The sequence below is a fragment of the Trichomycterus rosablanca genome, chromosome 11, assembly GCF_030014385.1.
Source record: "Trichomycterus rosablanca isolate fTriRos1 chromosome 11, fTriRos1.hap1, whole genome shotgun sequence".
Lineage (NCBI taxonomy): Eukaryota > Metazoa > Chordata > Actinopteri > Siluriformes > Trichomycteridae > Trichomycterus > Trichomycterus rosablanca.
The window spans coordinates 12,367,865-12,385,724 of NC_085998.1; the positions used below are offsets into that span (position 1 = coordinate 12,367,865).

Genomic DNA, 17,860 nt, shown 5'->3' on the forward strand with positions numbered 1-17,860 from the left:
TGCAAGCTGTATTACTCTTATCATTCAGCTCTCCCACTTAGTAATTATTTTTCCCTTTTGATTTTGTAGATTCTACCTACAGTGTGGTTCCGCCTTTGTTAATATGGTTCAGCGCTGCAGGTTTAGTCATACAGCTGGTGCCTTACTATTAATACAGTTTTAATATTAGATACATTTTAATGGTTTGGCAACTGAGGATTCTAATTGCTGCAGTATTGCAGGTACAGTTTTTGCCAATTCTTGCTTGATACAAGACTTTCGCTGGTGAACAGTCTGTGGTCGCTGTTGGCTTAGTCTCTTTTTCATGATGCAGTGACACTTTTCAATAGGAAACATATCTAGACTGCAGACACATGCACTTTCTGTCTATGAAGCCATGCTGTGGCACGCATCAAGATGCGGCTGCATCAAGAAATGCAGTCTAAGGCTCTATTATGCAAAGAGAAAGCAATAAATTAATTCTATGCAGAAATGCTGACGAGTTCTCTGAACCCAAGCTAAGCTCAGAATAACTGGAAGACAGTGGAAAAGTGTGCTGTGGCAAGATGAGTTCATGATTCAGCTTGTTTTAGATCTATCAGCGTTAACGGCTAGTCACATCTCTAATCCGATACTATGTTTATCTTATTATGCCAGTATTAACTTCAATATCAGTATTAGTACTGGATTAATGAATTCCATGAAAAGGATAAAGTACTTACTATCTTGTAGCTGCATATGGTGAAAACTTTGCCATTGTGATAATAGTAGCACCAAAAATAACCAGTTATTTTCCACAACAACCACATTATTAAAATGGGGGAAAAATCACCAAATAGTATGCCATATTTTTCTACTGAAAACTTTTTGTCATATTTTAATTTTTCTTATGGACCTAAGTAAAGAGATAGACTCAAAAATACAAAATAAACACCCCTACTAAATATTCTGGCTCACTGGTGCAATGTTTCCATTACACACAATGTGAGTATGTGTCTAATTTGTTACATACCATCTTTTCATTATCCTAACAAATCATTTAAATAAAAATCGCTGTGCAAAAAGAAGAAATTTACCAGCCCTTTGTGGTTAATACTTTTTTTATATATATTTTTTTTTCTTTATGCATTTTTCTCCCTTTTTATTGCATCATGCTTCCTCTCCACTAATGCCAATCCCTGCTCTGATTGAGGAGAACGAAGCTAACCCACGCCCCCTCCGACACGTGGGCAGCATCTTATCACCTACACTTTGATGAGTGCAGTGCAACCTAGCGTTGTGTACGGAGAGACACACCCTAAGAGCACTCTTTTCTTATCTCTGTGCAGGTGCCACCAATCAGCCAGCAGAGGTCGTAATTGCACCAGTCATGAGAGAAAGACCCCACCTGGCTTAGTCCCGCCCATCTGAACAACAGGCCAATCGTTGTTCATGTGGCCGCTTAGCCTAGCCAGCAGGCAGAGCTGAGATTCGATAAGATGTATTCGAGATCCCAGCTTTGGTTCCAGCGTGTGTTTTTATCGCTGCGCCACCTGAGCGGCATGGTTAATATTTTTCATAAATTCGTAACAGTTAAATGGCCAAAGGCGGCAGGGTGTGAAACATGACGTTAAAATCCAAATGAACAAATGGTCAAATGGCAAGTCACAACTTCTGAGTTCTGAGAAATTACATTTCAGTTAATTGTTAAACTAAATAATGGCAATAAAAATAATAATTAATTAAGTAAATAAATAAGTAGCATTAAGACTTCCATTGGTTTTAGTTTGGTCCAGTTCCTACTTTTAAATGTGCAAAGAAAACACCAAGTGACATTTACCTTCTTGTAAACGCAACCACTGTAGTTAAGTACGTTAGCCCATAACTCTACCATTTTAGCTTCGAGTTTACCTCAATTTTCTTTTACAATCTATTAAGCTTTTGTAGTACTGACAAGAAAATGGTACCAAGTAAATAATTCAGAAGTGGGCATATACTTGAGCCACAGAGCTATGTTTCTTTACATAAAATTTGACATTTTGTCCTCCTTACCTTCATTACTTTTAATGAGTTTTTATTTTTACCGAGGACTGAATGTGAAATTACTCTTTAATGCATAATGTCATTTTACCTACAATATCTCAAAAAGGGTTCACCACTCAATACTGTTATGTAATGATTTTAATAACTAGGCTTTATTTAAAAATGTTGGTAATGCTTTTGATTTCAATTCAAGCCTTCTTTCATGATGAATTAAAGATGCTGTTTCTACTTCTTATTTTATCACTTGAACAGTGCATTTACACTCTTGCACTTTTAATTCTTGTATGTAATTATATTCTTCATATATGCTGCATATTAATTTGCTTTTAAATATTCTTCTTTTGTCTTCCTTACCTGACCCATTTTTTTTACCCTTGCATTCCTTTGCCTTTCCCATTCCCTCTCCCCTCCCTTCCCTAATTTATTTCTCCCTTTTCATCCCTTCCCCTCCTGTCACTTTGAATCCTCCTTCTTCTCTAGCTGGCTTTGTGAAATCGCCAATGTCTGAGACAAAGCTCACAGGAGACACCTTCGAGCTTTACTGCGACGTGGTTGGTAACCCCACGCCGGAGATCCAGTGGTGGTACGCCGAAATAAACCGAGCTGACTCTTTCAAGCAGCTGTGGGATGGTGCCCGGAAGCGGCGAGTCTCCATCACCACGGCCTACGGGACCAATGGCGTAAGTGTGCTGGGTGTCACGCGCCTTACACTTGAGGACTCGGGAACCTATGAGTGCAGGGCCAGTAACGACCCGCGACGCAATGACCTGCGCCAAAATCCTGCCATCACCTGGATCCGAGCTCAGGCCACCATATCCGTGTTGCAGAGTGAGTGGTCTAATTGTGCTGTAGTGGGTAGTTTACAAACCAATGTTTTACTATTAACTTCTAAATCTTATTTCATATCCAGCACTGTTTACTAAAGCTTTTTACAAGATGTGTTTAGGTTTTCTGACAATGTAGATTACAAATACTTAAAACAACTTAGATTTTGTATTTGCTAAGGAAAGGAACAATGTCATTTAACTTTGATCATTGGCATTTAATTCCTAGCTAGTGATTTAAATAGTGATATGATGTGAAAATAGCAAATGACAGGATTTGTGTATTTTATCATCAATCAATTAGAAGGTTACATAACAAGTACTTGATTACTGGATGTATGCTGATTAATTATAACCTCTCCCCAACCTCCTGACATGCCCTTCCTATCTTATGGGGACTGTTATATGATGGAAAACCTACACAGGTATACTTTAAAAAGTTCTGGGTTTATATTAGTTATGATACAAATTCATATTGCCCTGTCCAAAGCACTATTAACTACTGTATATTATTACTGTTTTAATAAGAGTGAAATATTTGGGACACCTTAGCTGATTTTTATTTATCCTAAGGTATATACATTTTAGTAATTAAATATAAGTAAACTGAAATCTTTAATGCACTGTGTATACAAACCCCCAGTTGGAAAAAGTTTGGGCAGTTTGTAAAATGTAATAAAAGCAAGAAGCATATTTTTTAATTCTCTTGAACCTTTTTTTGTACAAAAGTACAAAGAAATGACTTAAGAAGTGACTGCAACTCACTCATAAAAAGTTGGAGCAGGGACAAAATAAGAGTAAAAAAGCTGATAGAACATTGATTTACACCGTTTGAAAACATTCCACAATAAGCAGGTGAACCACTGATGACCACTGATGAAGGTCTATAATATGACCAACTCAAACAGCAGCAATAGATGAGCGATCGTCTCTGACTTTACATCTACAAGGTGGACCAACTAGGTAGGAGTGTCTAATAGAGTGGACAGTGAGTGGACACTGTATTTAAAAACTCCAGCAGCGCTGCTGTGTCTGATCCATTTATACCAGCACAACACACACTAACACACCACCACCATGTCATTGTCACTGCAGTGCTGAGAATCATCCACCACCTAAATAATACCTGCTCTGTGGTGGTCCTGTGGGGGTCCTGATTTGGTACTAAAATGTAAGGATTGAGTACAAAGAACTGACATTCATCTCCCATCCTTCCTCTTATACCCAAACAAATTTTTGTCTGCAGTCTCTCTTGCTTGTTTTTGTGCCCCTTCTGTCTTGTGTCATATTTTATCTGGCATTAAAAAAAAGCTTAATCCTTAGTTTTATTGGATGTTGGGATTGTATTCTTTTGGTTTACTTGACTTATTTTGTTGTATTCACTTCAGAGCATGAAATAATGTGCCTTGGCTGTAACATTTAGCCTCAAGGGCCTTTTAGCCTTAAAACATCTTAGGATCTTTGGTTGTTGCTTTGTGCATTTTTGTTGTGTTCTGTTGAAGAGTAAAAAAGACACAAGGTATTACAAGTGTAAGAACAGCCACAAAGCATGCTGACAGTAAAGCATCTGGTATCAAATAAATAAACCTGTATGACCTTGTGCCTTTTTTATAATAAATGTTTGACTATTATTCAGTAATAACATATCACCCACAGTGCTGCCTGCAAACCTCCGCAATAACAATTCACTTATTCATTCGGGCATGGCTCAGCATACCGACCCTTGAATCTATGTGAAATAGATAATATTGATCAAGTGCAGAATCTGGGACATCTCCTCTTATGACAGCTATTGTTGTGAATTCTTGCGAGAGGTTTCTTATTAATGCATCCTAAGCCACACTTGAGCCAGACCAAGCTGTGCCAAGAACAAGATCAACTTCAAATTCAAGACCCAATTCACTCCTTGTGCAGCTTTTGCATATTTTTGCCGTTGATAAATATAAAACATCTGGATTAAAACACATCATAATGAAAACTGTAGTGTTATTACTGATTCTACTGAATTAGCTAATCACTGTGGCATGTACACCCATCAGGCATAACATTATGACCACCTTTTTGTTTCTACACTCACTGTCCATTTATCAGCTCCACTTACCATATAGGAGCACTTTGTAGTTCTACAATTACTGACTGTAGTCCATCTGTTTCTCTACATACTTTTTTAGCCTGCTTTAACCCCTGTTCTTCAATGGTCAGGACCACTACAGAGCAGGTATTATTTAGGTGGTGGATAATTCTCAGCACTGCAGTGACACTGACATGGTGGTGGTGTGTTAGTGTGTGTTGTGCAGGTATGAGTGGATAAGACACAGCAGCGCTGTGAGAATAGTCCACCAACCAAAAATAACCAGCCACTAGCGCCCCGTGAGCAGCTTCCTGTGACCACTGATGAAGGTCTAGAAGATGACCAACTCAGACAGCAGCAATAGATGAGCGATCATCTCTGACTTTACATCTACAAGGTGGACCAACTAGGTAGGAGTGTCTAATAGAGTGGACAGTGAGTGGACACGGTATTTAAAAACTCCAGCAGCGCTGCTGTGTCTGATCCACTCATACCAACACAACACACACTAACACACCACCACCATGTCAGAGTCACTGCAGTGCTGAGAATTATCCACCACCTAAATAATACCTGCTTTGTGGTGATTGAAGAACAGGGTGAAAGCAGGTTAAAAAGGTGTGTAGAGAAATAGAAAGACTACAGTCAGTAATTGTAGAACTATAAAGTGCTTCTATATGATGAAATGGACAGTGTGTGTAGAAACCAGGAGGTGGTTTTAATGTTATGGCTGATCTGTGTATTTAAAAGACTTTACATCCTTAAATCCTGTTGAAATGATTTGTTAAGGGCTAATAATAGATTCAGTGTATATATATTCAAAGTGCATACTTTTTTGCCCCCCTATATACAGACTTCCCAAGTGTCTCAAAAAGCGAATTTAACTATTTTTTACTGTTTAATTCTTATTTTTTAAATAATTGCCATACTTAATTACAAACTATATATACCAATATATATAAATGTGATTAGTAATAGTGACAGACCAACGGTACAACTAATGTTTTAATTTACTGTAGCTGTTTTTCTGAGCAAATGACCTTCTACAACAACTGTATATATTAGACTATATTAGCCTAACCTTAGCTCCTTTAGCTATTTCTACTAAATAAATAAATTTGTTTGGCTTTATTTTTTTGTGCATGCGTAGGCTGAGTGGTTTATGCTCAGCCACCCAGTCTTAGATGAGAGGTGGTGTGTTGATGCCACCCAGGAGGGAGCGAGGAAGACGTGAGTGTAAGAGAGAGGGTGAGAGAGGAATAGACAGAGAGCGAGTAAGAAAGACATTGAGATCTCCTTTGACTGTTGAGTATGCTAAACTCCAGGAGAAGGTGTTAGGATTGCTAATTGGAGTCACTCCTAATCCCCTCCCTCTTCCTCCATAGCAAAAGTGATCACGGAGGTTGAGCGAGTATAAAGATTACTCCCCCTTTCTCCATCCTTTTTTCCATCTGGGTATTCTGGTTGCTATGGAAGGGCCACCATGGAATAGAAAGGGAAAAGCTCAGCTCCTAGACAAAAATCCTGGTGTCAACTTATTCAAATGCTTATTGACATGAGCTTTCAGATCCTTAAAAAACATGGTTTTAAAATAGATGCACTGAATGACTGATTCTAAAATTAGTGTCAAATTAATAAATAATAATAGTGCCATAGTAATTCATAGTAATAATAGTGCCATAGTAATTCTGTGTAAAACAAATAAATATATATGTGTATATATATACAGTATATATATACAGGTCCTTCTCAAAAAATTAGCATATTGTGATAAAGTTCATTATTTTCCATAATGTAATGATAAAAATTAAACTTTCATATATTTTAGATTCATTGCACACCAACTGAAATATTTCAGGTCTTTTATTGTTTTAATACTGATGATTTTGGCATACAGCTCATGAAAACCCAAAATTCCTATCTCAAAAAATTAGCATATTTCATCCGACCAATAAAAGAAGAGTGTTTTTAATACAAAAAAAGTCAACCTTCAAATAATTATGTTCAGTTATGCACTCAATACTTGGTCGGGAATCCTTTTGCAGAAATGACTGCTTCAATGCGGCGTGGCATGGAGGCAATCAGCCTGTGGCACTGCTGAGGTGTTATGGAGGCCCAGGATGCTTCGATAGCGGCCTTAAGCTCATCCAGAGTGTTGGGTCTTGTGTCTCTCAACTTTCTCTTCACAATATCCCACAGATTCTCTATGGGGTTCAGGTCAGGAGAGTTGGCAGGCCAATTGAGCACAGTAATACCATGGTCAGTAAACCATTCACCAGTGGTTTTGGCACTGTGAGCAGGTGCCAGGTCGTGCTGAAAAATGAAATCTTCATCTCCATAAAGCTTTTCAGCAGATGGAAGCATGAAGTGCTCCAAAATCTCCTGATAGCTAGCTGCATTGACCCTGCCCTTGATAAAACACAGTGGACCAACACCAGCAGCTGACATGGCACCCCAGACCATCACTGACTGTGGGTACTTGACACTGGACTTCAGGCATTTTGGCATTTCCTTCTCCCCAGTCTTCCTCCAGACTCTGGCACCTTGATTTCCGAAAACAGTACTTTGGACCACTGAGCAACAGTCCAGTGCTGCTTCTCTGTAGCCCAGGTCAGGCGCTTCTGCCGCTGTTTCTGGTTCAAAAGTGGCTTGACCTGGGGAATGCGGCACCTGTAGCCCATTTCCTGCACACGCCTGTGCACGGTGGCTCTGGATGTTTCTACTCCAGACTCAGTCCACTGCTTCCGCAGGTCCCCCAAGGTCTGGAATCGGCCCTTCTCCACAATCTTCCTCAGGGTCCGGTCACCTCTTCTCGTTGTGCAGCGTTTTCTGCCACACTTTTTCCTTCCCACAGACTTCCCACTGAGGTGCCTTGATACAGCACTCTGGGAACAGCCTATTCGTTCAGAAATTTCTTTCTGTGTCTTACCCTCTTGCTTGAGGGTGTCAATGATGGCCTTCTGGACAGCAGTCAGGTCGGCAGTCTTACCCATGATTGCAGTTTTGAGTAATGAACCAGGCTGGGAGTTTTTAAAAGCCTCAGGAATCTTTTGCAGGTGTTTAGAGTTAATTCGTTGATTCAGATGATTAGGTTAATAGCTCGTTTAGAGAACCTTTTCATGATATGCTAATTTTTTGAGATAGGAATTTTGGGTTTTCATGAGCTGTATGCCAAAATCATCAGTATTAAAACAATAAAAGACCTGAAATATTTCAGTTGGTGTGCAATGAATCTAAAATATATGAAAGTTTAATTTTTATCATTACATTATGGAAAATAATGAACTTTATCACAATATGCTAATTTTTTGAGAAGGACCTGTATACAGTATATATACAGTGTATCACAAAAGTGAGTACACCCCTCACATTTCTGCAAATATTTCATTATATCTTTTCATGGGACAACATTATAGACATGAAACTTGGATATAACTTAGAGTAGTCAGTGTACAGCTTGTATAGCAGTGTAGATTTACTGTCTTCTGAAAATAACTCAACACACAGCCATTAATGTCTAAATGGCTGGCAACATAAGTGAGTACACCCCACAGTGAACATGTCCAAATTGTGCCCAAAGTGTCAATATGTTGTGTGACCACCATTATTATCCAGCACTGCCTTAACCCTCCTGGGCATGGAATTCACCAGAGCTGCACAGGTTGCTACTGGAATCCTCTTCCACTCCTCCAAGATGACATCACGGAGCTGGTGGATGTTAGACACCTTGAACTCCTCCACCTTCCAATTGAGGATGCGCCACAGGTGCTCAATTGGGTTTAGTCCATCACCTTTACCTTCAGCTTCCTCAGCAAGGCAGTTGTCATCTTGGAGGTTGTGTTTGGGGTCGTTATGGTAGCAGTTTTCGAAGGGAGGGGATCATGCTCTGTTTCAGAATGTCACAGTACATGTTGGAATTCATGTTTCCCTCAATGAACCGCAGCTCCCCAGTGCCAGCAACACTCATGCAGCCCAAGACCATGATGCTACCACCACCATGCTTGACTGTAGGCAAGATACAGTTGTCTTGGTACTTCTCACCAGGGCGCCGCCACACATGCTGGACACCATCTGAGCCAAACAAGTTTATCTTGGTCTGGTTGAGTTATTTTCAGAAGACAGTAAATCTACACTGCTATACAAGCTGTACACTGACTACTCTAAGTTATATCCAAGTTTCATGTCTATAGTGTTGTCCCATGAAAAGATATAATGAAATATCTGCAGAAATGTGAGGGGTGTACTCACTTTTGTGATACACTGTATAAGTGATATTTCAATATTGTAGTATCAGTTTGGCAGCTTGTTTTCTTACATATTTATTAACCAGTAGCCAAAAATACCATAAGAATCACAACAGTTGTAGTCTTAGCACTTCCTGCAAGTGTTGAAAAGGTTTTTGTTTATTTTGTTGTAATACTGTAGAGATTAGCATTAAATATTAAATAGTTAAGATAATAGGCAGTATGGTGGCTTAGTGGGTAGCACTGTTGCCTCACAGCAAGAAGGTCCTGGGTTCGATTCCCAGGCGGAGCGGGCCGGATCCTTTCTGTGCAGAGTTTGCATGTTCTCCCCGTGTCTGCGTGGGTTTCCTCCCACAGTCCAAAAACATGCAGTCAGGTTAATTGGAGACACTGAATTGCCCTATAGGTGAATGGATGTGTGTGTGTGCGTGTAGTGTGTGTGTATGTGTGTCTGCCCTGCGATGGACTAGCGTCCTGTCCAGGGTGTTGCTGTGTGCCCTGCGCCCATTGAAAAGCTGGGATAGGCTCCAGCAACCCCCCGCAACCCTGATTGGATAAGCGGATAAGAAAATGAATGAATGAATAAAAAGTTAAGATAACTGGGTACTTTTAATTAAATCTAAAATAGGTTTCAGTAAATCCAAAATAGGAAACTGAAATTTAGACTAGACCTTCTAATTATAAAAAAATAAAAGGAAATCTAAACTTGCTGTAACTCAGTTTTGTTCCAATTGGTTACTTTAACACATTGAGTGCAGCGTCAGCAACAGCTTTGTTAATAATAGAAGAGCCTGAGTGTCAATGAACTTCTTACCTATTTATCACCTTTGTGATTACTTATAGATCTGAATTTGTTGCAGAGCCAAAGATCAATGCCTCTGATCAGGAGATTTTGCCAGCTAAGAAGCCACATGAAGACAATCCTCCTGTAACTGTACAATGCAACCTCACCAACTCTCACACCACCCATAAAGAAAGCTTCTGGATGAAGAACAATGACGAAATCCCCAATACAAGAAAAGGGTTAAAGAACACAGAGCTAACGTGAGTTTCTTTTTAATGTGTGCAGTCTAAAATATACTGTTAATACAAACATGTCAGTTACATTTTATTCTTATGAATTTTTAATGCTGCCAATAATTGTGACGTGGTTTTGTTAAATATTTGCTTTTTTTAATAAAATCACGCATTTTTGGTAAACGTTTTTACTCATTTTTATGAGGAATGCAACTTATTTTGGAGTAAATGAGAAAATATAACTGTAATATAACTGTAAATGAGAAAAGAAAGAAATATATTTGCCATTTGCGGAGAATGTGGAACTCCTTAAGGTTTCTCTAGTGACCTGCTTGTGAAAATATTATTTTCTTAAATATAATGAACCTCTTAAACACGATGTGATGTACAGTATAATAATATACAATTACCCCACCGTTTCCAAAAATATACTGACATAATGAGTTACCTGGGTATTATTTGATCTTGATTACCAGCAATAGGCCTTTTAAGAGCTTTTATAGTGTGATATGATGTGCCTAATAGCTAATATCCTGTCAGATTGCATGCAAGTATTTTCAAATGACAGTCACGACTCGAGCAGACAGCATCATGCCAACAGCATTTCCACGGAGTGCCCAGGCATCGCTCTGATTCTGCCAAGGCACACCATGCACAGTACAATGGCAAAATAGGGTTGGACTTGTTTATAGTGCAGAAGAAATATGCAGTTTGCTTTCTCTGTATTCTCATATATCTTATAAACCTCTATTATATCACCAAATGTCTAAATAAATTTATCAATAACAATAATTATCTCAATTATTTTTCAGATTGAAGAAACCAAGAGCAGAAGATGCAGGAGAATACATGTGTGTTTACACCTTTGACATGGCTCCCAATGCCAACGCTTCTATTGAAGTCAAAGGTAGGATATTCAAAATATAAAATCTCATATGCATTACATTTGATTAAATGTCAGAAATCTTTTCTAACATGACCAAAACCACAACTGATTTCACTACATCATAGCTTATATAATAGCTGCTACACATATCAAAACCCAATTTGCATGGTGAATTACTAAGACAACAACCAATCAAATAGCTTCTAAATTAGACACAGCTGAAAAAGTTATGATGTAATTCATCATGAAAGTGAAACTGTAAGAATATTTCATATGAGCAATAAAGTTTGACAGTCAAATACAGCTCTAGCTGTGAGTAAATCAGTGCTGACCCAGAAAGATAGACAATGCTTGTCATTGACAAATCATGCTCTCTTGGACTCCCAGCCATGAACTGCCACAGTATCTAGGACTCTATAAAGCCAATATGTGTTTTATACACTGTAATTGATTGGCACCCTAGTCAGTCAATCATGTTCTAGTTTTAGCTCAGTGTTTCCAGATGGCACAGAACCAATTGTGACTTTGATTGGGACGAGGCGGAAACTAAATTAATGCATGAAAGTTTTGACTCATAAATAATAAAAAAACTTGTATACATTTATATTTCATTTTTGTCTTTGTGAACTTTGTGCTTTTGTATTTAATATCTATTTATTGAAATGTTACTTTCTTTACCTTTTTGTACCTAGATTATCCTTTGATATGTGCTATAAATGAAACCTGTCTGTATTCTTTGTTGTATAACCTATTTTTATTACCCTATGCTAATTTCTACTATTTAAATGTATATTCAATTGCAAATGAAAATAATGTGCATGAGTGGCACAATGGTCTGTTATACTAAACCACCACCTCTGAGATCTGGGTTCGAATCCCATTGGTGCTTTTGGCTGCCCAGGCACCTACACAAACATCTTTGTCTAAGATGGATTAGTGCCCTGTCCAGGGTATCCCTGTCTTGCACCCAGTGTTTGTAGATGAAGCCGCCCATGACCCTGTCGCCGGTTTACCACTGTTCCTTCCTTGGACCACTTTTAATACATACTGACCACTGCAGACCAGGAACACCTCACAAGCGCTGCAGTTTTGGAGATGCTCTGACCTAGTCGTCTAGCCATCACAATTTGTCTAACTTGCTTAAATCCTTACATTTGCCCATTTTTCCTGCTTCTGACACATTAACTTTAAGGATAAAATTTTCACTTGCTGCTTAATATATCCCACTCACTAACAGGTGCCATGATGAAGAGTTAATCAGTGTTATTCACTTCACCTGTCAGTGATCATAATGTTATGCCTGGTCAGTGTACATTAACTATATTATGTATGGTCATCTATAAAATTTAAGAGCTGCAATCAGTGGTTATGTTTTATATGATAACAATGTTTGGATTAACTAGTTTACTTGTCCAGTTTGCCATTTAGTTAACCAGATATAATCAGATTATAATAATACAATGTAATAAGTGACAAATCTTTAATTAAAAGGCTTTCACATTTCAACAGTAACAACAAACTATAAAAATGCAGAAGTGTCTTTTCCATGTGAATAAAAAGATGGCAAAAGAGCAGCTGTCCTCCATCACATAATTATTACTATTAAGTAGCACAATCACATCGGATCAAACTCATACCAGATTTTAATAAATAAATTGCCATCACCACTCAGCTGGTAACTACATTAAGCACATGCAGTTCTTTAGTCTATCACAAGCAGACAGAAATAAACCCCTGCAGACACGGACCTGTGAAACAGAGCACACTTAAGCCAATTTGTTGTGACACCAGCATAGTGCACACTGAGCATGCCTGGACAGTTCGAGCAAAGCTTATAAAGTGGGAAGGTCCATTTAGCTCTGACTGCTACTTCAGGAACGTTTCTGTAACACACACTACAGTTCTTATTTCACCAACAACCACACGACCTTTACTTAAATAATACTATAATCAAAGAAGTCTTTCCAAAGCATTCTAGTTTACATTGATGTAGGACTCAGATAAAACCCCAGATAAGGTCCATTATTTTTGCAAGACAACAATCTGACATTTAACATCCAAAAATACAAAAGCATGGCCAAAAGTATATGGACAACCCTTATTACTATTGAATATAATTGTTTCTGTCATATACATTTCTAACAGGTATAAAAAATAATATGCTTTTAACATTGTGAAGTCCCCATGATTCTCTTTCAGCATGATTATGCCCCTGAGCTCAAAGCAAAGTCTATAAAGACATGGTTTGGCTAGCTGTCTGCAAAGGAGCTCCAGTTACCTACACATACCCCTTTTCAACCGACGCGGATCCGGCTCTGTTCCGGTTCATGAACTTGATTTTGAACCGGTTCTACATGTTTCCACCGAAAAAAGAGGTTCCAGACAGTGAACTAGCGTTCTAATCTGGCACCACAGAATACTCGGTTTTTCAGCGTGAACCGTGATGCGTGTCACAGTGTAGAGGTTTGGATGCTTTTACACGAGACATTATAAAATTATATAGAATTTAAACCACTTTTATCTTTTAAAGTTCACCTGATTACATTTTGATCCAGTTTGCCGCTGATATTCGCTGATATTTTCAAAGTGATGAACTGTGTGATATGATGTGGTAAAAGTGACCCGGACAGTATTAAAGCTTAACGTGGCTTGTTGAAACAATGACGGATGAATTTGCCCAGTACAGAGCACTTATAACCAGTAATAACAGACAGAAGAAGTCGCACACTTGGTTTCCAAAAACTGGTGGAACTGCGGGTCGGTTCTCTACAAAACACCAAGGTTCGAAGAAACCTGAACAGAACCGGTTCAAGAACCATTCTAACAGAGCCCTGGTCTCAACCCAACTCAACACATTTAGGATGAATTAAATTTGAATTGTGAGCCGGGTGCTCCAACTTTAGCACCTAACCTTACTGATTCTATTGACTGTATTGGCACACATTCCTACAGACATACTCTGTAAGTTTTGTAGAAAGGCTTTCCAGCAAAGTGGATGAAATTAAAACTAGCATTAGGCTTGGTACTGGAAATTGTACTGTTGTCATAAGAAGTGCTACTCATATCTGGAATAGTGTGAGTGAGACAGGTAAAAATTACTAGCTTTGGGTGTTTTCTTACATGTTGGTCATGTTGGGCAACCTTATATCAGTTAATTCTTTATGAATTAAAAGTGTTTGGTATTTAATTACTTTAATTTAATTTTCATTGATTCAAAATATTAAATCATGTTCAGTGTGTAATGATGATCCAGTGTGATTTAGCAGCCATTATTCTCATTTTTTGTATTTTGTTGTTCAGTTAGCTGTTGAATTAGGAAGCTTTTCTATATTCAAGTAGAACGGACGTACAATTACTCTTTATTACTTTATTACTCTTTAATGCTTATTTTACAATATGATGTTAAATTTATAAACATATTGTTGTATTAGTCAGTGTAGATTCACTTTAGCACATATAGCTCAATGGAAGAACAGTTTGACATAATTGGTTCTATCTCAATAACAATAATTAATAATCTTTAAAATAGATATATAGTACATGTATGCCATACATGAAGGTAACACCTTCTGATTCATTTTCCAAACTCAGAGGCAAAAAGCAGAAAGGTGAGGTGTATTTATCTCTACCCTGCGCTCCACCCCCCTGGCTCTGATGTCCTTGGCACATCTAGCTCTGTAGCTCTCAGCTCTGAGGGAACAGATGGAGGCTTGTGTGCTGGGGTGGGATTAAGGCCTGTATCTACTCCCAGTGTTTCTAATAGCTAAGAGTTTATTGTCCTCGATGATAATCTGCTCTTAATGCATGCATTTTGGGCTTAAAAAGAAAGAAATTGTATGTTTTTTTATGTTTTTGATTTATCTTAATTATAATTTAAAGCTATCAAACAATATCACACTGACAGTTAAAAATAACTTCATTATTAGACCTTTTAGTTTACATCAGATGCTGAAAGGTTCTATTTAAGTGATAATTAGATTCTGCATGACTGTAGTAATGAAGCCTGGTCGTGCCTAATCTAAGTATACCCAGTTATTAATTCAGTTTGGCAACTCCCTTAGATTTGCAGTACAAATAAATAGTGATATCAAAAGAGACAGTGGTGTGCAAAATGGGTCGTTACAAAATCGTGCCAACTGTATGGTGTCTTGGGTTGAATGTGTGTGTGACTTGTTCAAGCATGATAAGACACCGGAACACCAGCGCTTGGGTGGAACAGTGGTAAAATACCCTAGCCCACCAGTTTGAATCTTAGCTGTTGAATCAGCCAGCCCGGTGCTTATGCAGACACATGAAGGGGCGTGTGTAAAGGGTGGCACAAGTGTCATAGGGGGCGTTTGATGGTTGTGACTCCTTGGTCAGAAGGTCTGCAGAAGTGGAGACAAATTACGATTGGGTATTTGGATAGGACTAGATTGATCAAAAATTGATTTAAAAAAAGACACTGGAACACCAGCCAGCAAAATTACTGGACCTGTTCGTCCAAAAATGTGTGGGATTATTGATAGGCAATCACAAACTGTATCTAAATTCTACACCTGACAAGATTGATGTTACACGTGGAGATGTATGCAAGTATCAGGGAATAACATATGAATATTTTAGTCCAGGCAGATAAATTATATAAAAATAATTTTTGACTTCATGTATGTTTAAACAGTTTATAACATTTTATATCTTTGGGTCTTAAAAGATCAGCTTTGTTCATGCAGTTTCCTTTTATTCTACTGAATATTGGTTCCTTTGCTCCATACATGACAGTCTTGCTGATTTCTTTTGGTTTAAACTACACCTTTTGGGGTAAAAAGAATCCAGCCGGATGAGGTTTCTCTCTAAATAGCATCCAGCAATGTTACCTATCTCTTTTTATCAGTGATCACAAGACATGCTTCCATTAGGGATCGGCTTTGGAGGGAAGCCAGAATGACACTAAGCAGCAGAGAAAGTTGTATCCATTTAGAATAAGAAAAAGGGGGTGGTGGTTCACTCCCTGTCAGGAGAGAAGCGAGAGAGGATAATGCCCAGCTAAGCTCATCCTATTCCTGCATCCACACAATCCTCAGATGGCACGTGTACACCATAATTAGAGAGCAGTGATGTCAGCTGTGTCCCAGGCCACGCCTGGCTTGTCCTCCATGTTTGCCTCGCACAACAATCCAGGTCTCTTCCTGATCCTGCTTAATTACACGAAAGGAATTACCGTAATTTTAGAGATTAGCAAAAAGCTGTTGTCCTTGGTAGAGTCGTGTTTAAAAGCATGCTTCAGGTTGGTGCCAACATGGCAGATGTCAATTTATAAGAAATACAGAATGTTGTAACGACTGTATGTAAAACTGATGATTTAGCATTAAGCATTTCAAATACACGTAGACAGGTAGTTTCAAGTTCTCATCTCTGTGCAGGCACCATCAATCAGCCAGCAGAGTCATAAGAGAGAGACCCTATCCGGCTTAGTCCCGCCCATATCTGAACAACAGACCAATCGTTGTTCATGTGGCCACTCAGCCTTAGCCGGCAGGCAGAGCTGAGATTCGATACGATGTATTCGAGTAGTTGTTTTAACAAAAGCCATTTAGTTGATTGACCATGTTGGGAAAGCTTACCTGACCTAGGCAGTCTGGCTTAATTTTTACATTTTCTTTCCTTTTTATAACCTTCAAAGTATGTTAATAGCTCTTGGGAACTTGGTTGCTCCTCTACATTTATAGGTTGCCACAGTATATTGCTCTTATCCATATGATTGATTTTGTACAGTTTTTATCCTGGATGGCCTTCCCCTACCAATGGCTAGGCTAGTCATGTCTGTGTAGATGCCCAACCTGTCAATAGCACTAATGAGATTCAAATCCTGGATCTCAGTGGCAGTGGGCTTGCATAATTCAGCTACTTGAGTGCTTAATAATATTGCCTAAAATATTCATTCCTTAAGTCATTTTCATGTTTTACTACCACTTTATCCTGGGCAGTGTCGCAGTGAGTCTGGCTTTCCCGGAATCACTAGGTGCAATGCAGTATCAAAATCAGAACAGGACTACATTCTATTGCTGGGCTTTGAAATGCTCCCTTCCGCCATTATAGACAATCATGCATGTATGTAGACACCTAATCGGTTGGTAGCACCCCTGGGGATTCGAACAATGGATCCTAGTAGTAGTGGGCTAATGCAATTTTACTGCTGCGCCAAATGAGTACCATACCCATAATATTCCATGTAATAATCTTGTCAGTAATCTCTCAGTACCACTAAATTCTTTTTTTAATATAAGTACAATGTCTGTAAAAATACACACTATTTTAATCTGCAGTATGAGAGAATTAAACAGTTTCTCTACAGTAGATGCACTAAAATCTGTGTCAAAATGTAATATGCTGGACTGTGTTCTTATTTTTTTAGCGGCTCCTGAAATCACCAGTCACAAGCGAAGTGAGAATAAAAAAGAAGGAGAGAGTGCGCTCCTGTACTGCAAATCTGTAGGATACCCACATCCCATCTGGACATGGCGGAAAAAAGTCGGCCAAGGATCATATGTAGTAAGTAGCATGTTGTTCTATCCTAGTGTTACCTACATACACACCACAACACACACAGTATTACAAACCCTAAGGCCTGATATGCGATCTGTAGAATCTTCTGTAAAATTGTAATTTATATTGATTTAGAAATGTGGGTTTAAACTGTTTTTATTTTATTACGCGCATTATAAAACAAGTATAGTTAAGGATCTAAATAAAGACTAGTTCTGAGGAGTAGAATGTTTTAGTTGCTGAAAATTCTGAATCCAAAAAAGGAAATTTTACCATCAGATAATTAGAAACA

At 38.4% G+C, this 17,860-nt stretch overlaps 1 protein-coding gene across 1 annotated transcript in view; it reads left to right on the forward strand.

The window, feature by feature from the left end:
• The window catches only part of nptnb (neuroplastin b), a 46,756-nt gene that overhangs the window by 10,878 nt on the left and 18,018 nt on the right, over window positions 1–17,860 (forward strand). Inside the window, exons 2-5 of the mRNA XM_063005162.1 lie at window positions 2,482–2,829; window positions 10,001–10,184; window positions 10,970–11,064; window positions 17,438–17,574. Coding sequence (XP_062861232.1) covers window positions 2,482–2,829; window positions 10,001–10,184; window positions 10,970–11,064; window positions 17,438–17,574 — 764 coding nt within the window. The remainder of the gene's footprint in view (window positions 1–2,481; window positions 2,830–10,000; window positions 10,185–10,969; window positions 11,065–17,437; window positions 17,575–17,860) is intronic.